The 23,055-nt window shown below is 40.4% G+C and overlaps 2 protein-coding genes across 2 annotated transcripts in view; one reads left to right on the plus strand and one right to left on the minus strand.

Moving 5' to 3' along the window:
- On the minus strand, positions 1–19,336 carry kcnv1 (potassium voltage-gated channel modifier subfamily V member 1). Its single transcript, XM_053327687.1, has 4 exons — positions 19,280–19,336; positions 10,202–10,521; positions 4,731–5,389; positions 1–527 (listed from the first exon to the last, which is right to left on the minus strand). The coding sequence occupies exons 1-4, from the start codon at positions 19,334–19,336 to the stop codon at positions 1–3; spliced, it is 1,563 nt and encodes a 520-aa protein (XP_053183662.1).
- dek (DEK proto-oncogene) overlaps positions 19,336–23,055 on the plus strand; it is a 12,970-nt gene continuing 9,250 nt past the window's right edge. Inside the window, exons 1-4 of the mRNA XM_053327472.1 lie at positions 19,336–19,514; positions 20,881–21,057; positions 22,073–22,171; positions 22,260–22,369. Of these exons, the coding sequence (XP_053183447.1) occupies positions 20,919–21,057; positions 22,073–22,171; positions 22,260–22,369 (348 nt within the window). The 5' untranslated portion in view covers positions 19,336–19,514; positions 20,881–20,918. The remainder of the gene's footprint in view (positions 19,515–20,880; positions 21,058–22,072; positions 22,172–22,259; positions 22,370–23,055) is intronic.

Below are 23,055 nucleotides of genomic sequence, written 5' to 3' on the forward strand. Positions count from 1 at the left end.
CTACCACCACAGCTCCTCTCCGCCGCTGCTCCTTGTGCTCGCCCTCTCGCGTCCCTGCAGCCTCACCATCTCCAACATGCTTCTGGCGTAGGCGTCCCTCAGGTTCACGCCGCCCCCCACGCCTCCCTCGGTCGCCTCCACCATCGAACCTCGAGCCAGCCTCTTGAGCATCTCGCCGTGCCGGATCGCCGCCTCCTTCATCTTCAGGGTGAAGTAGCAGGCGGAGAAGCGGTCGTTGATGATGGCGATGGGGAGCGCCAGGATCAGGATCCCGGACAAGATGCAGAGGAAGGCCAGCACCTTCCCCACGGCCGTGTCGGGCCGGATGTCACCGTAGCCCACTGTGGTCATGGAGGTAGTCGCCCACCACCAGGAGGCCGGCACGCTGGTGAAGGTGGTGCCGGGGAAGTCGTGCTCCAGAGCGAACACCATGGTAGCGAAGATGGAGATGCCGACGCCGAGGAAGAGGAGCAGGAGGCCGACTTCCTGGTAGCACTGAGTTATGGTCATACCGAGAGACTTGAGGCCTGAACAGAGACAAGGACAGAGGAAGATTTACACAGTTTAACTACAAATCACATATACTTGTGCATTTGAGTCCTCTTTAGAGCATAGACTGTATAAAAGAAATGGACATAACATCTGTGACGTCACCCACTGGTTTGTGGACTGCTGCTCGGAAACCAATAGTTTCGAATCTGGGCAGCGGCATCTTGAAAATTTCAGGTGCATGCTGGGAAAAATAAAAACACGGATTCTACTTATATGGGCATGAGGCGGGGCCATGGGCGGAGCGGGGAGGTTGCTATGGTTGCAAGGGCTGGGTCTCAAGGACATTGGGCAATCAACCTGTCAATCAGGACATAGCCACGCCCTAATGCATACCCTGCTTTATCGTCATATATAAAATCAGGGAAGCCAAAATTTCACAAATGAACATCACACTGCATTGAAGAAGGCTTTAAACTAGCGATTGAGACCATAAACACATTTTGAAAATGTTTACTGAGGTTAGAAATCAAGTGAGAAGTTGGTGAATTCTCCATTGACTTGTATAGAGACGGTCGCCCCCTGGTGGCCTTTTGATAGAATGCAGTTCTAAGTTATTTCCGCATTGGCCTCATTTCAGAGGACCGGAACTCCCCGCCTCCTTTAGATTCGTATAATTACGGGCTCCTTCATTGCTCCGAGCTCTCTCAGCAGCTCAGTTGATGTGACTGGCATGCATACTGCAAAGCATAATTGCAACCAGTACAGTAGGACACGCTGCTATTTTTGGTATACCGCATTTAACATAATAATGTATTGGGACATAATCTTTATCTGGCACGCTAAATAGTATGGTAGTGTAGCAACTGGAAGGCACATACTCCTTATAAACTGCTTTTAAAAACCCTAAAATTATCTGTTCATGTTGATTTTATTACTGGTTTTGATAACTTGAATTGTATTTCATTAGATCTATCATCCCTATTGGATCTGAAAAGGCCTCTCTGGTAGTGATGTTCTCATCTTCATAATGTTCCCTTTACTCTCTCCTCACCAGAACTCTACCTAAATGACACAGACTCCCTCTCAATAATCTTCTGAAACAATCACCTTTTTTTAGGTCTTAAACATGCTCGAAAAAAGTCTTGAAACTTTGCACACAAGCCAGAAGTGGTGAAAAAAGTGATATTTTATGGGTTGCGGACATGAAGCCCCTCCCTCCAGATTAACGTAGGTGAATGAAATCGGGTATGTGCATGCATCATGAACAGACACACAAAAAAGTCTCTTGGAGCCATACCATAAATCCAACAGGAAGTCAGTCATTTTGATTCAAATATGCAATTCTGGCGCCTTTTTTTGCCATTTCCACGGTTCGTACTTTAACGAACTCCTCCAAGAGATTTAACCCACCAACTTTAAATCTGCTCAGTGCCACCTTAAAACCTTTGTGATGAAGTTATCAAAATCTTAGTTGTGGTGAGTTTAGATGTGCGAGGGCCTGATCAACACTACTTGCAGCTTTAATTGTAAGTATTATTATATTTTATTCATTGTAAGCATTTTATCGTCTTATAAATTTTGTGTAAAGCACATTTGAACTTGTTTTGAGTGTTTTGTTATTCAAATATTTTGATTGATTTTCACATTATACGCTCACAGTAGAACTCAATACCCCAGACAAGAGGGAAAGCAAAATAAATAAATGAAATGAAATATAAATAACAATAATGCTATAAATATTAATAGTAATAATAATAATGATAATAGAAAATAAATGAAAAATCAGGAAAATAAAACAGATATGTTAGTAGTCAACAAAGTAGTCATACGAGTGTTTTGTAAATAAAGGTATCATCATCACTATTATTATGATTATTATTATTATAACTCTGAAATGATGAAAAGGATGCAAAGTGAATTGCTTTAAATTGAGCAATTACTGAGCTGTGTTTATCACGGTTGTTCAGTTTTTGTCATATTAATTCTGGATTAATTCACACATACTGCTGCAGGAGGAATTATGGAGCTGTTCTATTTGTAAACCATCAGGTTAGTTATTAAGAGGAAACTTTAAATGATATCTGAACAACAACAGTGACGTGTTTTCCTTCACAGCAGCAGTGTTAGTGTCTCCTTTCATAATGAAACACGTCTCCTTGTTATTTCTCTCCGGGTCGTGTGTGTGTGAGCGACGGCCAAGTAATCATCTCTTCATTTCTCTCTCATCTCTCTCGTGTTTGTTTGTTTGGTTTCTCTCTCTCCCGTTTAAACAGAGCCGAATGAGTCTGAGGACTGATGATGCTGAGGAGAAAATAACAGCACATGTATAAATACTCTCCCATGTAAGCCGCTCACAGGGGCGACATTCACACCCCCAGAATGACTTGTCACGTCTCCGCGCTCCTCTGAGACGAAGAAATGAGCTTTGCTGCCGAGTTTACGGAGGATTTGAAATGAGCTCATCCTGCTGCAGAGAGCTGCTTTTCACATTTGCAAAGATTTAAGACGCCGAATCAAAGCAAATCAACTTTTCCAGTTTGTTTTCACTCAATAAACTGACTTGATCATGATGAAGGTTTTGGAGCATTTTATCACAGATCCTAACGTTGAAGTACCTGAAACTGTACTACAGTCAAGTACAAGTACCTCAGACTGTACTACAGTAAAATACTAGTACCTCAAACTGTACTACAGTCAAGTACAAGTATCTCAAACTGTACTACATTAAAGTACAAGTACCTCTAACTGTACTACAGTAAAGTACAAGTACCTCAAACTGTACTACAATAAAGTACAGGTACCTCAAATTGTACTGCAGTAAAGTACTAGTACCTCAAACTGTACTACAGTAAAGTACAAGTACCTCAAACTGTACTGCAGTAAAGTACAAGTACCTCAAACTGTACTACAGTAGAGTACTAGTACCTCAATCTGTACTACAGTAAAGTACAAGTACCTCAAACTGTACTACAGTAAAGTACAAGTACCTCAAACTGTACTGCAGTAAAGTACAAGTACCTCAAACTGTACTACAGTAGAGTACTAGTACCTCAATCTGTACTACAGTAAAGTACAAGTACCTCATACTGTACTACAGTAAAGTACAAGTACCTCAAACTGTACTACAGTAAAGTACAAGTACCTCAAACTATACTACGGTAAAGTACAAGTACTTCAAACTGTACTACGGTAAAGTACAAGTACCTCAAACTGTACTACGGTGAAGTACAAGTACCTCACACGCACATCATTTCTCAAACACACACACACACATCATTTCTCAAACACACACACACACACATCATCTCTCAAACACACACACACACATCATTTCTCAAACACACACACACACACATCATCTCTCAAACACACACACACACATCATTTCTCAAACACACACACACACACACACATCATCTCTCAAACACACACACACATCATCTCAAACACACACACACACACATCTCAAACACACACAAATCATCTCTCAAACACACACACACACACACATCATTTCTCAAACACACACACACATCATCTCTCAAACACACACACACACACATCCTCTCTCCTCCATCACTTGGAGGAATTTGCCAAAATATGATTTTTTTTCTTGGTCGTCCTCAGAAAACCTTGTGTCTGTAATCTCAGAGCAGCAGCTTCTCACCACGGAGAATTTCAGTTCCTTTTTCTGTCTCACATCATGTTCATGAAATCATCGACAGGCTGGAAACACACTGTTAACCTCACACACCCTAACCCTGCTCGACTCCTCCAGCTGCTGCTGCTCGTCTACCTTCAGCAGGTCAGAGAGTCCTCACCTCTAGTCTGAAGCTTTTATTACTTCTGTTCAGCATCTGCTTTTAAACACTCACATCTAGCTCTCGATTGTTTCTTTTCTAAAATACTTTTCCTTCCCTCCCATCCTTCTCCCTCCCTTCCTTCCTTCTCCCTCCCTTCCTTCCTTCCTTCTTCCTCCCTTCCTCCCTTCCTTCCTTTCCTTCCCTTCCTTCCTTCCTTCCTTCCCTCCTTTCCTTCCTTCTTCCTCTCTTCCTTCCTTCCTCCCTTCCTTCCTTCTCCCTCCCTTCCTTCCTTTCCTTCCCTCCCATCCTTCCTTCCTCTTTTCCTTCCTTCCTTCCTCCCTCCTTTCCTTCCTTCTTCCTCCCTTCCTTCCTTCCTTCTCCCTCCCTTCCTTCCTTGACTCGAGGACAACAGGAGGGTTGAAATCAGCTGTTTACCTGTCGAGTGTCTTCCCAGCTTCAGCATGCGGAGCGACCTGAGGAGTCGGAGGACCTGCACCACGCGGCCCATGTTCTCCAGCTCGGTGGTTCCTCCGTGGAGGCTCTCCACCGTCAGCGTCACGTAGAACGGCAGGATGGCCAGCAGGTCGATCACGTTAGGGATGCTCCGGCTGAAACGGCATTTATCCCTCACGCAGAGAAACCGAACCACCAGCTCGCCCGTGAACCAAACCACGCACACGTACTCCAGCGCGTCAAACAACAGCGCTGCACCAAACCCGCTCACTTCAACGTCCTCCAAGTCCAGCGAGATGAGCACCATGTTGATGACCGACAGCACGACGAAGAAGATCGAGAGCGAGCCAAAAGTGCGAGCGGCGCGCGATGATTCGGGTTTCTCCAGAAGGTCCCAAAGGCGCTGACGGAAAGCCGGGCAAGCGGCGCCAACAAAGTCCTCATCTGTGTCATCGGCTTCGGACTCTCGCTGCACGTCGAGGGTTTCCTTCTGCTCCTTGTGGCGGTAGTAACGTTCACGGCAGCAGGGGCTGATACGAACCTCGTCGATGCCCCAGTACTCGATCTCCTGCAAGAAGGAGATCTCACACAGCTCCTCCCTGACGTGCAGGTGACCCGTCCGGTAGAAGTTCATCACGTACCTGCAGCAGAAGCACGGAGAGAGAGAAGACCTACAGGTTTATGGAAAAACTGTGTTGAGTCAAAGAATCCTGCAACAATTCAGTTTATATGAAGAAACTCTTAACAGCAAGAAATGGATTAAGATTAAAGCTCATTGTCTTTGTTATCAGGTTTTGTTCTCAATCTGTGAAACCAGACCACATTTAGAGGTGGAACAACATGAAATGAGTCAGGAGACATTAAAGACTAGAATCATGTGATTGACAGGAGTAACCGAACTAGCATTGATGCTAACAAGCTTCTATAGGCAGTGATTCATGCTGCGTTCAATTTGTACTCTGACAGTCAGAATTCATGTGTTCCCAGTCAGAAAATTTAAACAGGAATGGCCCCTGAAGTCGGATTTCTGACTCTGGAAGTCCGACGAACCTCACAATCCAGGATGTCTGCTCTGTGCGTTAGCAGTGTGACAGTTGTAGAAAAATCTTGTTTATTAGCAGTTTTGTCTCATTTGTGTCTCATTAGCCTTCGTGTCGTCCTCCCGGGTCAAATTGACTCCGTCTGTTTTGACAGGTCCTTCCTCCCTCCTTTCCTTCCTTTCTTCCTCCCTTCCTCCTTCCTTCCTTCTTTCCCCCGTCCTTCTTTCCTTTCCTTCCTTCCTCCCTCCCTCCTACCTTCCTTTTTCTTTCCCCCGTCCTTCCTTCCTCCCTCCTTCCTTTCCTTCCTTATTCCTTCCTTCCTTCTTTCTTTGCTCCCTCTCTCCTTTCCTTCCTTCTTCCTCCTTTCCTTCCTTCTTCCTCGCTTTCTTCCTTGACTTGAGGACAACAGGAGGGCTAACGTTTGGCAGCATAGAGTATAATGAAATAATGAAAACACTTATTATTGCTAGGTGGAGATTAAGTTTTAATCCTGGGATTCTTATTTAAATAGAGAAAAATAAAGACAGAGAAAGAAAACAAATCACAACTTTTTTCCTTGTGTCTTTCGCAGCTTATTGTGGGGTGAGAGCCAAGTGGAATCACACTTTAAAGGGCATAAACAGTGAACGGCATCAGTTAACAGGAGCTGAAAGCAGACCTGTGAAGACAACCTCAAGGTTTAACATCAGGTGCTGCTCTCACTCAAGCTAATGTTTGACTGGAGGCAGAAACACACCAGATGAGTCAGGTGAACACAGTCCAGATGTGTCTTAATAGAGAGATAGAGCACAGTCCTGTGTCCTAAATAAAGCTCTAAGTAAGCCCTGTATTATATGTATGATATTAAACTATTCATTTAAAACATTCAGCTCCACATAATAGACTTTAGTGAACAATCTGACAACTACAAACATTTAAAGGTGGTTTTATACTGTGTGATGTTTGAGGTACTTTACTGCAGTATTTCCATGTGATGCTACTTTCTACATCTCAGAGGGAAATATTGTACTTCCTACTCCACTATCTTTATCTGACAGCTTTAGTTAATTTTCAGATGCAAATTTGACACAATGGATAATATAATAAGCTTTTAAAATACAACACATTGTTAAAGATGAAACCAAAAAGCAGTGTGTAGTCGGCTCACATTTCAGATGTCTATGAGTTGTTAACAGCTCCACCAAATACTGATTTTTCCCTCTAAACTTCTCACATGCTTTCATTTCAATAAATGTTCAAAAGATCCAATATTTCAGCAAAAATCAAAGATTAGAGAAAAAGTCCAAAAACTGAAAACACATTTGTGTATCAGAGCTTTGTTTTTTCTTCTTTCCTCTCCCATTAATCATCTCAGCAGCCCTCACATTTATCTGCTGACCCTTTGGAGGGGCCCCACCCCTAGGTTGGGAACCACTGGACTAAACTAGCTAACTGTATATAAAGTAGTGTAAACTAGCTAACTGTATATAAAGTAGTATAAACTAGCTAACTGTATATACATTAGTGTAAACTAGCTAACTGTATATAAAGTAGTATAAACTAGCTAACTGTATATAAAGTAGTGTAAACTAGCTAACTGTATATAAAGTAGTGTAAACTAGCTAACTGTATATAAAGTAGTATAAACTAGCTCCACCTCCAGCAGCTACAACAGTAACATGCTGCTCTAACACTGATGCTTCACTATTAATAATCCAATGATGTCATATATAATAATATATCACTACTTTTACTGTAATACTGCATACTACATCACTATAATACTGCAGTACTTTTACTGTAATACTGCATACTACATCACTATAATACTGCAGTACTTTTACTGTAATAATGCATACTACATCACTATAATACTGCAGTACTTTTACTGTAATACTGCATACTACATCACTCATAATACTGCAGTACTTTTACTGTAATACTGCATACTACATCACTATAATACTGCAGTACTTTTACTGTAATAATGCATACTACATCACTATAATACTGCAGTACTTTTACTGTAATACTGCATACTACATCACTCATAATACTGCAGTACTTTTACTGTAATACTGCATACTACATCACTATAATACTGCAGTACTTTTACTGTAATACTGCATACTACATCACTCATAATACTGCAGTACGTTTACTGTAATACTGCATACTACATCACTCATAATACTGCAGTACTTTTACTGTAATACTGCATACTACATCACTCATAATACTGCAGTACTTTTACTGTAATACTGCATACTACATCACTATAATACTGCAGTACTTTTACTGTAATACTGCATACTACATCACTCATAATACTGCAGTACGTTTACTGTAATACTGCATACTACATCACTATAATACTGCAGTACTTTTACTGTAATACTGCATACTACATCACTCATAATACTGCAGTACGTTTACTGTAATACTGCATACTACATCACTATAATACTGCAGTACTTTTACTGTAATACTGCATACTACATCACTCATAATACTGCAGTACTTTTACTGTAATACTGCATACTACATCACTATAATACCGCAGTACTTTTACTGTAATACTGCATACTACATCACTATAATACTGCAGTACTTTTACTGTAATACTGCATACTACATCACTCATAATACTGCAGTACTTTTACTTGTAAAGGAGTATTTTCACACTGCTGTATTGGTACTTTTATTTAAGCGAAGTCTTTCACACTTAATAACACACAACCCTGAAAACCAAACCAATTTCACATCAGATTTAAACTAAAGACCAGATTTAATTGATATGTTGTTAACAGTGTTTTAATTTTTACATGACCAGCTCTGTAATCACACAACTGAAACTCTCTCTAGCTCTCTTTTCTTTTTTATTTATGTTACTTTTCATGTCAACAGTATGACTATCTTCAAAGAGAGACTGTGTGTATGTGTGCTCGCTCAGTTTTCCACATTTGACTGAGTTATGGTGTCTTGCTCTTCTTACAGCGACTGCCAGAAACACTGGCAGACATGGTTGGACAACACTTCATATACACAGTAGTTGGTTTCAAGCATTCCCTGCAGAGTACAAAGGAGCGAGGTCTGCTCACTGTTTAGCTCTAATAAGTCATTTCATCCTCTTTATTTATTGGGAGCTTAACAGAGTGCAGATCTCACTCCTTTGAACCCTGAGATGATTTTTGTTTTTGTCTTCCTAATAATTTGCCTGGATGTTTGCACACTTGTTCCCTCTTTCCTTGTCATTAGTAGGAACTTCTGACTGTAGAAAATATATTTTTTCCGTTAAATTACATTAAACCTGTAAATTACATCTGCTCTCTCTCCTTCATTCAGAAATATTTGTTCCTTACAAAAGTTTTCCTGCCGGACACAAGATGACTCCTAATTCAGTTCAAAGTTCATTCTCAGTGTTTGTGCATTAAAGGCTTCAAGTTTCCACATCACACTTATGAGTCAGCTGCCTACTGGATCACGATTGGCTCCAAACTCTAAACTACTGCATCATTCTGCAGAGAAGAACTGAAGGAACAAGAAAACATGGCTTTGACTTGAGGGAGAACTTAAAGTCCGTGTAAAGTAAGAATAAAAAGTAAAAATAAGTGTTCTGAGTTTGACATACCACAGAAAAGTGTGTTGTTAACCACCCTGCCAAATTTTAATGATTTAAAAAATCACCAAATATATGAAATTAGGCTTCAGAGTTGTGTAAAAATCAGCCTCTTTCTCTGCTCCCAAATGCTGAAGCTCCGCCCCCTACCAAGTGTCACCTGTCAATCAAAGTCACCACCTCAGTTTAAGGCTCTATCTCTACAGGTCAGTACTGCATAGTTATCAGACTGTTCACATGTTTTCTGTAACCATTCATGTGTAGTGTCCAGTAACGTAATAGTGGCCGATGACGTGATCATTTTGCCCGTTTTAAATGTAATTAAGCCCTTTATGGAATAGCTTGCCAATAACTTAACATACATAATAACTTTTTGTCAATAATGTAAGAGGCTATTACGTTATTGACCAACTGAAATTCTTTTCATGACCATGATCATAAATTGATGATAAAATTTGGGAACAGGTCTATTTGACCCCAACATAATACAAGGGTTAGAAAGACCTAACCGTTAGACTAAGTGCTATGGAAGTGTCACACTTTATATCCAATAAATTAAACTTAAATAAAGTGATATTAGTATATTATTATGTTCTCAGCTCCATTTATTACATTTGTAAAGGATTTTTTTTACATAGCCAACAACATAATAACCAGTCAATAACTTATTCATAATTTAATAACTTCAACATTATTAGCAAAAAAGTTATATTACATGATTGATTCAGACATTTTATTACGTTATTGGTTAGTTATTACATTATCTGCTTTATTATTATGTTTTAAATCCCAAAGTCTGAAACGGTGCCACCTACTGGAAGGTCTGTGAGTTGCGGTCGAAGAAGAACTCGTTCTCCAGGAAGTCAGCGTCGTCACAGAGCTCCAGCGCAGAGTCGCGGCTGCAGCAGGCCAGTTTTCCCAGCCGGGTCTCCGGATGCGACGCCAGCAGCTCCTGGGACAAAACGTAGCGACTGCCGCCAACGTTGATGATGAAGAAGTCCAGCGAGTCTTTGATGCAGGACGATGTCGCGTCGCAGAAGAAAACGCTGGAGTCCAGAGACAGCGGAGAAGTGGTGACGCTGTAGAGCTCCACCACCGAGCTGGAGGAGGCGCTCATGGCGGGAGGAGGGAGGAGCTGGAGGAGAGACAGAGCACTTTAAGTCTCTCTTCATTGACTTTTGGCCAAGACGGAGACAAGTAATAAATAAAAACACTCTAGATGGAAATATCAGGGATACAAACGCCCACACACAAAATCCATGACTGCTGTTGTTGCTGCGTGTTGTCCTCAGGTCAAGGAAGGAAGGGAGGGAGGAAGGAAGGGAGGGAGGAAGGAAGGAGGGGGGGGGGGGGGGATGGAAGGCAGGGAGGGAGGAGAGAAGGAAAGAAGGATGGAAGGGAGGAAGAAGGAAGGAAAGGAGGGAGGAAGGAAGAAGGAAGGACAGGAGGGAGGAAGGGAATGAAAGGATAGAAGGAAGGGAGGAAGGAAGGAAGGAAAGGATGGAGAGGAGGAAGAAGGAAGGAAAGAAGGGAGGGAGGAAAGGAAAGGAAGTTAGGAAGGGCGGAGGAAAGAAGGAAGATAGGAGGGAGGGAAGAAAAGACTAAGGGAGGAAAGAAGGACAGAGGAAAGAAAGAGAGAAGGAGGGAGGAAGGAAGGAAAGAAGGAACAGTCAATTCTAGTAAAAATAAGATGACAGCTGTAACTAATCTGTGCTGTTGTTGGACATCAAGTGAAATTTTAAAGGAACCAAAATATCTTCACTTAACCTCAGTAACAGCAAGAATGAATCAAAGCAGAATAAAAGAAGGAAAGAAAAGTCACACTGAAAAAAGAGAAAAAAAAGGTGTGACAGATGCAGAGAGACACATGTGTAAAACAGACGTGGAGAAGAAGGAGATGAAGCCGCTGGCAGTGTCCTACTTGTAGCTGCTGCCACTTTTAAATATTTTAGTTGGCTTACCTAATTAATGGATCTAATGCTACTATTCCTGTGATCATTCATCAGAATCACACTCAGGTCTGCAGCCGCTACGCTTCCACATCCGAGGAGTCTGATCTGCTCTGATGATGCGTAGCGATAAACACAGTGAGAGGACAAAAACACAAAAACAGACAAAATACAAAATACCAGAAACATCAGCCACACATTAACAACAGAAGGTATTATAACGTTTAAAAGGTTTTTAAATATAACAGCTGAGCAGTTTTGTGCATTAATGAGCAAAAGTTCACATCTGGAAGTTTTAAGATGTACAAATACAGAAAGATATGTGCAAGATAAATATTTATAGATATATTACATATTAATGTATGTGTGTCGATGAGGGAAGAAACTGTTCTGTGCTGTGAGGGGTTGGTCTTGATGGACTGCAGGAGTTAGTCCACAATCTTTCCTGCCAACACCAGGGTCGTGGAAGTGAGCAGCAGTGTTATTATAGTTCACTAAAACTAAAACTAGCAGTGAAATTTAAGAGAGTTTTTGTAATAAATGAAAACTAAATAAAAACATGAACAATGCAAGACTAACTAAAACTAAAGTGAACAGCAGATAAAATGATCTTAGTTGTAGTTTTCTTTTCATCGTCTCCATGGTAACTGTATAGTGTTCATTGTCTCCATGGTAACTGTAAAGTGTTCATTGTCTCCATGGTAACTGTATAGTGTTCAGTGTGACTTGTTGAGATAACGGTTAGTACCAAACACAGTGTCAGCATTATTTCATCCTTCACAGCTTCTACTAATCAAGGCTTTCCTCCTGATACCTGAAACTACACCATGCCTGAAAGACTACAACTACATAAAAACTACTTCATCACTTGAAACTGAAAAACGAAATAAAAATAAAAACTTATGACAATTTCAAAACTATAATAACCCTGCTGTCCTGGGGCTGTGCAGGTTGGAGCACATCACCTTCTGCAGTCTGCCATTGTCTTTGACAGCTGCAGCAGGACGGACTCAGTTTATCCTGTGATGAATCATCTCTATCGTGATGGGAGCGCTCTCTTCCATCCACTCAATGGTTTGATGAGGATGGAGATAATGTAAATCCGACACCATCATCATCCAAACACCAGATGAAGGATGAAGGAGTTTACAGACTGTAGACTCAATAACAAGGAGTCCAACGCCTCACCAACACACTTTATATTGGTGTTTCCTTTAATTTGTCCCACATCTGTAGATTATAAATAACATGTGCTTATCCATCTTTCCACTGACTTCAGGTCAAGTTATGTCCAGTGAAACATATTTATTTGCAGGTAAGATTGAGAAATGATCACACAGCTAATCTCTGCTGCTGTCTCTCTTTATTCAGCAGCCTTGAGTTTCATCACATCAACAGTAAAATGAGACATGAGAGCTCAAAGTCCCTGAAGTGCATAAGAGGTGTAAGACGTTATGTTTCCTTCTAAGAATGAATAATAAGAAAGTAATCTGGTTTTAATTTAATCACAAAGGACACACATTTACATAGAGTGTAATAATAGAGATTGAACCAGTTTCATTAGATTTTAACAGTATGAAATATGTTTTTACTTATAGATAAAAGTATGTGTATATTTATAAAACCAACCTGTTAATAACCAGCATTCATGTTTATTTTAACCTGAAGAATACAACAAACAACCATGAAAATCACCCGTTAAAGTGCTACATGCTAAAAACAGAGAATATAAAGAATAAAGAATGTCATAGCTGCAGGAAATGCAACCGTTTCTCCAGATGTGTGACACATTTATTATCACATGTATTTTATTTAAGTAACCTTTGTGGTAGAATAACAATAAAAGATTAAATACACAATGTCAGAAATATGTTTTTACAGTAAAGGTGGGAGACGAACAAAAGCCTTTTTATGTTCTATGTAAAGTCACACAGCCCCCCCCCCCCCCCACACACACAAACTAACCCTGTTTGCTGATATAATAGTTAATGTTATTATAAATTACATACATTTTGGACTGACCAGCTGTGTTTCTATTCTAGAGACTTCTTTGTTTGGATCTCTGCTAAATGTCACTATCCTCCACAAAAACATCTGTCCTTCCTTCCTCCCTCCCTCCTTCTTTTCTTCCTTCCCTCTTTCCTTTTTTCCTTTCTCCCTCCCGTCTAACTTCCTCCCTCTTTTCCTTCCTTCCTTCCTTCCTTCCTTCCTTCCTTCCTCCATTCTTTCCTTCTTTCTTCCTCCTTTCCTTCCTTCTTCCTCCCTCTTTTCCTTCCTTCCTTCCTTCCTTCCTTCCTTCATTACTTCATTACTTCCTTCCTCGATCCTCCCTCTTTTCCTTCCTTCCCTCCTTCCTTCCTCCCTCCTTTCCTTCCTTCCTTCATTACTTCCTTCCTCCCTCCTTTCCTTCCTTCCCTCCTTCCTTCCTCCCTCCTTTCCTTCCTCCCTCCTTTCCTTCCTTATTCCTTCCTTCCTTCCGTCTTTTCTTCCTTCCTTCCTTCCTTCCTTCCTTTCTTCCTTCCTCCCTCCCTCCCTTCCTTCCTTCCTTCCTTCCTTCCTATCTTCTTGAATGAAAATGCAAACAGAATGACTGATGATTAATTTTATTTATGAGTCAAATAATGCCGCCATAATCTTGAAATGAACATTTTAATGTAAATATTGGTCATGATTCGCATCCATAGTTGCACTCCAAAACTAACGTATTCCCTTCAGATATCAGGTCAGGGTTTGTTTGTTTTTTTTTTACATTCACATCATCACTCAGAGGGTTTTTCTGGTGCAGCTTTGGGTTGTTAGATAAGACTCACAGTGAGGTTAAACCTGTGGGGAAATGTTCTGGGGGAAACTCAAAGAAGGTTTATTTCAGTTAATCAGGACCGGTGGTGAGTCTGCTGGGAAATACAGTGATGTACTGTTATTAAGCCACTTTAAGTTACAGCAGCTCATCACAGAGCAGGATTAGTAAAACAGCACCGACATCTTCCATCGTTTCCTCACCATAACAACAATAATTAATAGTACTGTTTGTGCACTTTTGGTAAATATTAACATCAATAGGGAAAACACTGTTTGTTTGTTTTGTGCTCCATCCCCATAGACTGTATAGAAGAAATGGACGTACCATCCGTGACGTCACCCATTGGTTTGTGGACTGCTGCTCGGAAGCCAATAGTTTCGAATCTAGGCAGCGCCATCTTGAAAATTACAGGTGCATGCTGGGAAAAATAAAAACACGGATTCTACTTATATGGGCATGAGGCGGGGCCATGGGTGGAGCGGGGAGGTTGCTATGGTTGCAAGGGCTGGATCTGGAGGACATTGGTCAATCAACCTGTCAATCAGGACGTAGCCACGCCCTAATGCATACCCTGCTTTATCGTCACATATAAAATCAGGGAGGCCAAAATGTCCCAAATGAACATCATACTGCATTGAAGAAGGCTTTAAACTAGCGATTGAGACCATAAACACATTTTGAAAACGTTTACTGAGGTTAGAAATCAAGTGAGAAGTTGGTGAATTCTCCATTGACTTGTATAGAGACGGTCGCCCCCTGGTGGCCTTTTGATAGAATGCAGCTCTAAGTTACTTCTGTGTTGGCCTCATTTCAGAGGACCAGAACTCCCCACCTGGTCCATCCTAATAATTTGCATACAGTCCCTTACACTGTTCAATTAGCCTTTACACTAATTCCACATCCATGTTGTTTAATATAATCCCTGACTGGGTCACTGATTTAAAATGTGACATTCCTGTGAGTGTGAAGACTTCTGAAAGCAGTATTAAGATCGTCACTAATCTGCAGAAAGTATTTACTAAACAGCTGATTTGCATTTTCCAGAGTAGAACTACAGTCAAATATTTTATTACTGAGGTGAGGCAACACTCACACACCTCAGTATGTCTAAACTATATAGACAACAGAGTGAAAATATGTAATTAAATCTTACTTTAAATGTAATAACGCATAAGATTTAACATTTTCTGCACAAAACAAAACTTTTCTGCCAACATCTTGCAAAACATGTTGATTTTTTAAAATGTAATGTGACAAATGAGCAAAACATAAACTCTGTTAACCCTCCTCTTGTCCTTGAGTCAAGGAAGGAAGGGAGGAAGAAGGAAGGAAAGGTGGAAGGAAAGAAGGGAGGAAGAAGGAAGGGAAGGAGGGAGGAAGAAGGAAGGAAAGGAGGAAGGAAGGAAAGGAGGAAGGGAAGAAGGGCGGAAGAAAGAAGGAAAGGAGAAAGGAAGGAGAGAAGGAAGGAAGGGAGGAAAGAAGGAAGGGAGGAAGGGAAGGAAATGAAGGAAGGTAGGAGGGAGGGAGGGAGGGAGGGCGGGAGGGAGAAAGGAAAAGAGGAAGAAAGGAAAGAAGGACAGAGGAATGAAAGAAGGGGTGAAGGTAGGGGGGAGGAAAGAAAAGGGGAAGTAAGGAAAGAAGGAGGTAGGGAGGAAGGAAGGGAAGGACAGAAGGAAGGAAGAAAAGGGGATGGAGGGAGGAAAGAAGGAACAGTCAAAAGAGACGGGGTTAAAGCTCTGCTGTCATTGAGTGTTAGAGACAGAAACAAGTTAAAGCAGACAGTCAGTGAGTCTTACCTGCTTTAAGTCAACACAACCTTTGTTAAAGAAATCCACATTTTCATTGTTTCTCCTTCAAAGTAAAAGTCCAGCGTTTGCAGCAGAAGGTCACATGATGACGGACTGGTTGAGCAGGAAGAAGAAGTGTGTTATCAGCTCAGAGAGGAGTCATGGCAGCAGCCGGAGCCTCTCTGCTCGCTGGGAGGTTCGCGGTGCTGCTTTTAAAATAGTGTGCAGGCAGGTATGGAGGGTGAATAGTGCCACACTTGCCGAGGAGGAGGAGGAGGAGGAGGAGGTGGAGGAAGAGGTGGAGGTGGAGGATGAGGAGGAGGAGGAGGTGGAGGAGGAGGAAGAGGTGGAGGAGGCAGGTATGGAGGGTGAAAAGTGACGCACCAGCCGAGGAAGAGGACGAGGAGGAGGAAGAGGAGGAGGCGGTGGAGGAGGAGGAGGAAGAAGAGGAGGAGGAGGAGGAGGAGGTGGAAGAGGAGGAGGAGGAGCAGGAGGAGGTGGAAGAGGAGGAGCAGGAGGAGGTGGAAGAGGAGGAGGAAGAGGAGGAGGAGGAACAGGAGGAGGTGGAAGAGGAGGAGGAGGCGGAGGAGGAGGAGGTAGAGGAGGTGGAGGAGGAGGAGGAAGAGGAGGAGGTGCAGGAGGAGGAAGAGGAGGTGAAGGAGGAGGAGGAAGAGGAGGAGGAGGTGGAGGAAGAGGTGGAGGAGGTGGAGGAGGAAGAAGAGGAGGAGGTGGAGGAGGAAGAATAGGAGGAAGAGGAGTAGGAGGAGGAGGATTATAATAATTAACTAGAAAACAGGAAATTGAGGCACCGTCACCATGCTTTAAATCATTACAATGTCTGTCCACTAGGTGGCGCAACAGGCAAAGCAGCTTTATTTATATAACTCAATTTGCTTTATATAAAAACAAACTTCTAACAGTAAGAATTAGAAACAATAAACATAAAAACATGCCATTTCAAAAAATAAAAATAAAACCCAATAATAGTAAAAATACACTTTAAATGAAAAGAAATTCTGAAATTCAAAAGTAAAGTTTAATAGAGTATAGTTTTGGGATTAGTGATGCTGATGAGACTGTAAAGACCATATAAGAGATATATTAAAACTTTTACACTCAAATGCCCAACTATGATATTTGCTTTTCTCTAAATGATCAAACAGTCTCAAATAATTAGATTTATTGTATTTCCTCTCACAGCTGTTTCCATTATGAGGACTCTGCTTTGTACCTTGTAGCATTAATAACCCTCCATACATGCTGAGATGCTGCTGCTAGGCAACAAACTGGTTTGTATTGAATTTAACTTTATGGAAATGTAAAAGCTGCTCCACATGGCTGCTCCCACAGCGCCACCTTGTGTCCTGTTTCACACCTGCATGATCTCACTATGATGAGTATTTATGATGTAAATGTAGCTTTGATCAAGTTAGTGTTAATATACTGGTAATATAAAAGGTATAACTTTATAATTACTGAAGCTCTGTGTTGCAGTACGTAGAGAGGAATCAGAATATATTCATATTTGAGAAGTTAAAACATGACAATTTGGATCTATGTTTTTCTTAAACCTTTACATACTGTTCATATTCTGACTCGTAATTAGTCTTTACCCCAATTCACACTCATATATCCCCATCAGTCATTAATCAATATTAGAATAATCCTTAATAAAGCTGTCTAAATGTGCTTGTATCCTATAAAATAACCATTAAATAGCTGCAAATTAGTTAAAAAGTTGGCAGGAAATCAGTATAAAATAATGTAATAATAATAAAAATAACAATAATAATAATAATTCTATGCAGTTTGTCTATTATAAAGCTGTATATAGAAATGATTTTACATCCGTCAAACTTGTAAAATGAGTCAAACAAGAGGAAAACAGAGTGGATACATTTCTACATGTTCTGTGTCCCTTGGTGCTGCGATTTAGGAAAGAGGAGATTTACAAAAAAAACAAGTTGAAGAGCGGCTCGAACAACCTTTACTGGCATGAAAGTGTGTGTGAGGAGATGAATGTCTCATGACACCAGTCTGGCAGTGAGACGCTGTGTTGTTGCAGCCAGTTAGCTCCACATAGACCAATGTGGGAAGAATGACGGAGACGGCTTCCTCTAAGCACGCAATGCCAAAAAATGTTCACAGCAAAAACTTTAAAATGTCAAATCTGGCAAAATTGTTGTGACGTACATTGAGGATGCTGCATCTTAGAGAGATAATGGATTACAGAATATAAAGATAAGAGAAGATATTCCTTTATAAGTCCCACAATAGGGAAATTTGCATTGTCACAGCAGCAAGTGGACAGTAATAGAATATAAGAGCAGCAATAAGAAAAAGAATAGAGAACAATAAATACTAAGTACAAAACATTTTGTTTGTCTATGTCAATCTGAGTCGAGGGGCTCAATTTTTAAGTTTTGCCTCGTGAGGATATGGGTCCAAGACACTTTTTTGTTTACAGGAACGATAATAATAATAATTTCTTCAATTACAATAGGGCCTTCGCACTGTTTAGTGCTTGGGCCCTAATAATAGTAAGAAATGTGTAGTAAAATAGCCGTGACATTATTTACATTATTTACAAGAGTAATATTGGTATTGAAAGAGACACTGAAATGCTGAAATGTATTTTTTTTTAAATATTTTATGTTTTTTCCCCTTTATATTACTGTATTACATTTATACTAGCTGTATTTTTGTACCATAAAAATGTGAAAATAAAAACGTGACCTGTGAAAGAAATATCTGTCAAGCTTTTATCTCAAAATAAATCTTTTAAAGCAGTATTACAAAGATTTAAACTAAATATAGGCTATATCTGTGTTTTGTAAATTATGCATTTGATGTTATATTTTGTACTCAGTGGGTTGGATAGTAACATCAAATAGATAGATAGATAGATCGATAGATAGATAGATAGATAGATATCATTTATTTATTCATAGATTTATCTTTTGCACTTCTGAATTTCATCTAATTTTGATATACTTGTGCAATGATAATAAAGATTACATTCTATTTTATTCACAGGGAGATTTACAATAAGTCATTTGTGCAGTATACTCTGTGTGGAGAACATGCAAGACTAAAACTAGCTAAAAACTTAACTAAAACTACTTCATCACTTGTTAAGCTAACTAAAACTAAACTGAAATAAAAAAGCAAACTGAAAAACAAAATAAAAATGAATGAACATTTCAAAACTATAATAACTCCTCTGCTTTGTACAAATGTGTTTTTTTATTGTTTTGTCTGATAGCTGTGTTGTAGGATAAAGCTGTGGGGAGAAAAAAAAACTGCTGTGTTGCCAGTAGCAACACGGGGGGCGGGAGGGAGGGGCGTGTATAATACGGGGAATACGTCATCGGCCTGTCGTCCAATCAGCAAGCGGAGCAGAGAAACCGCCATCATGAAATCAAAAAACAAGAAACTGTCAGAGACGCTGCTGCAGCTTCAGCTCATCTCCAAACACACCGAGGCAAAGTTTCACCAGCCGCTGCTGCTAACCGACACTCAGAGGCGGACTGGACATCGTGAGACTGTCTCAGTGGAGTCTGTGTAACCGGCTCAGGACGCTGTTTAAACGGTCAGTCATCGCTGTTTGTGTCCGCGTCACTAACTGTACTGCAGGGCTAACGTTAGCAGGCGAAGGCTAGCGTCACACAGTGTTACGGTTTAACTGGTGACCGTGTTCACCGGTGACTTTCTCTACATTACAGTACGTTACGAGAGGTGAATGAGTCCCCTGAGAACAATTTAACTTACATGCATCTAATCAAGTGTGTAAGTTATATTGTGTTCAGAGGACTCATACACCTCTCGTAGCGTAATGTGAGAAAGTCACCAGATAACACGGTCACCAGTTAAACCGTAACATCGTATACATTGGCGCGCTGTAAGTTAACGTCTCAATGTGTTTATCGGTTAGTTATCCGGTGTTACGGTTTAACGGGTGACCGTGTTAACTGGTGACTTTCTCTCCTAAAAGCCTTTTTATTGTAGTTTTTAAAAATACAAATGTATCTATTTAATATCTAATCATTTATGTAAGTTAAATTGTTTTTCAGAGGACTCATTCACCTCTCATAATGTAATCATTTGTGAGAAAGTCACCAGTTAAACCGTAACACCGTACACATTGGCGCGCTGTAACTTACCGATAACGGTGTTACGGTTGAACTGGTGACCGTGTTAACGGGTGACTTTCTCCCTAAAAACCTTTTTAATTGTAGTTTTAATCCTTTTAATATATATATGTATGTCTGGAATTGAAGGAGATAAGGTGTTAAATTTGACCTGAGCGTAATTATGTTTTCAGTTTTTGTTATTTATCATTATTTTCTGATTATTTTACATAACCCAACCAAAGTTATTAATTAAAGTAAAGAATAATCAGCAGTTGGAATTATAATGAAACTAATCATTAGTTGGAGTCCTTTATGAATGACTTCAGAAAGAGCTCCATTTCAACCCACTACACCAGTAAAATCCTGCTTTTGCATTGTTGATACACTGTTTACTAAAGGTGAGTTCATATTAGGGCTGGGCAAATATATTAATCTATTCACAACCTACTTCCAGTTTGTTTTTCATATTTCAACTTCCAGATGCATAATCACTAATACAATATCAGCCAATTATCTCCACCCCACCTTTCTTTCGTTTTCTAAAGTTTTAGTCTGACTCAGAGCTCCTCTGTGTCTAAAATCATTTAGGAAATTAACCACACTTGTCTCTCTGGACCATTTTAGTAACATAACTGCTCTCACTACCATATTCTATGCATCTGTAAACTGTCACCTCTCTTGTTAAACTTGTAACACCTTTAGTATTTTTAATTTATCTGTATTTTTTTACTGTATGCCTAAACTAAAACGACTCTCTTCTTTCTGCCACTCTGTGACTGGTACCTCATAATACTAATATAAACATGTTCTCCTTCCTTCTTTCAGGGTAAATTGAAACCCAGACGGACTGAGGCAGAGCAGATATGAGTGACGTGGCGGAGGAAGCGATGGACAGCTCAGCGGTGTCAGAGGAAGACGTGGAGGATCAGCAGGAGATGTCACAGGGAGACCAGTCGAGTCCAAACAAAAGCCGATCCAAAACACCCGGCTCAGACAAACGGGGTAACTTTGGTTCTCAGTTTGAGGTTTGACAAAGCTGCACTGTGTGTCATCTCTCTCTCTCTCTCTCTCTCTCTCTCTCTCTCTGTCTCTCTCTCTCTCTGTCCTTCTCTCTCTCTCTCTCTCTGTCTGTCTCTTTCTCTGTCGCTCTCATTCTCTCTCTCTCTGTCTCTGTCGCTCTCATTATCTCTCTCCCTGTCTCTCCCTCTCTCTGTCTCTCCCTCTCTCTGTCGCTCTTATTCTCTCTCTCTCTGTCTCTCTCATTATCTCTCTCTCTGTCTCTGTCGCTCTCATTATCTCTCTCTCTGTCTCTGTCGCTCTCATTATCTCTCTCTCTGTCTCTGTCGCTCTCATTATCTCTCTCTCTCTGTCTCTCCCTCTCTCTGTCTCTCTCTCTCTCTCTTTTCCTTCAAACTTGTGGCAGTAAGTAGGCAGAAGTGGAGACCAAAAAATTCACATTGATTTTAAAAAGATGGAAATCGAATCCTCATTTTGTCCAATTTTAAGTCTAGAATTTAAATTATGACACACACACACACATTATAATTTCTTTAAAGCCATTAAAAAAAAAAAAAAGAAAAAACACCTTTCATGAGTGCAACAACAACAACATATAACACAACTGACACTCTGTCTAAATTAAATCACATTTAGTCTGTATAATGCTTTACAAAGGCAAAACAACTTTATTTATATAAAACATTTCATACACATAACAACAAACATGTAACAGTAAGAATCGGAAATATTAAAAAAACATTTTAAAAAACAAAACCCAATTTTAATTTTAAAAAAAAAGAGGAAAAAAGTACAATTAAACTGTAAAAATTGGAAACATTAAAACATACAATTAAAAAAATATATAATAAAAAATGTAAAAAGTACAGAAAAATAGAAAGAGAGAGAAAGAAAACAAAAAGCGTGACTAAAATAGTGCATAAAATAAGAGTGCAGCATAAAATGAACACATACTCATGCTGCTACTAACCTGCCTGTATTTGTGACTGTTTGGTTGCAGCTTCAGGTGAAATCATCGAAGGCAAGCGGGCGAAGAAAACCGTGGAGAGGCTCGATTTTCAGGCTCCGAAGCAACGAGAGAAGCTCAAGTTTGGAGATGGTAACGTTATTCTTTCATTCTCACTGTTGTGCTGCTGGATGTGATTTTTTTAAAGTTAATGAATTATTTTGTCGGCCGGTTGGTTCAGGTAGTGGAGATAAATTAGGAGATATTCCTCGCACCAGCTACCAGATCACCAAGATGAAGCCGGCTGATCTGAAAACTCTTCACGCCATCCTGTTCGACCGACCGGGAAAGGTACGAACACCTGGAGCCGGGACTCAGTCAGTAGGAGCTTAATGATGAAGCTCCTGTTGTTTTCATTTAGTAATAATAATAATAATAATAATAACTCTAACTGGGGATTTCCACCGGCTCCGTCAGCGCTACAGTTTATCTCCGTCCTCTGCTCGGTGTCAACTCACACTGGGAGCGTTACAGCAGCAGAGCTCTGGGAGAGAAATCTGCCTTTTAAAATGAAGTTGCACTGCTAATACAGTAATTACGGCAGCACACTCTAATCCAAACGAGTGCCTTTAGTCTACCGTAATTACTGTAGTAGCAGCCCAATCAAATCCGAACAAGTGCCTTTAGTCTACAGTAATTACTGTAGTAGCAGCACAACTAAACCGCCCAATTTTGTTAACTTGCTCAAATTTTGGTTGATTTGGTAATTTTCTTAGATTTTTGTGCTTATCTCATCTGTCAGTAGGCTACGTAGCTAGATGGAGTCTTTATCTGTTTTATTCATGTTTGTTGCTGAAATACGATCGGGAGGCTGCACGGGTTGTTTTATTTTGAAAGACGGAAGTTTTATTATTATGCCGATTATGTGTCTGACTTCCTGTCTGGTACAATCTGCTCTGTTGAGCTTGTCACGAGTTAGAAACAGCTCCGTCAAAAATAGAAATGCTGCAGATTGATAGCGCTGCGGTTGCTGGGAC

Source organism: Scomber japonicus, chromosome 10 (assembly GCF_027409825.1).
Source record: "Scomber japonicus isolate fScoJap1 chromosome 10, fScoJap1.pri, whole genome shotgun sequence".
In the NCBI taxonomy this organism is placed as follows: domain Eukaryota; kingdom Metazoa; phylum Chordata; class Actinopteri; order Scombriformes; family Scombridae; genus Scomber; species Scomber japonicus.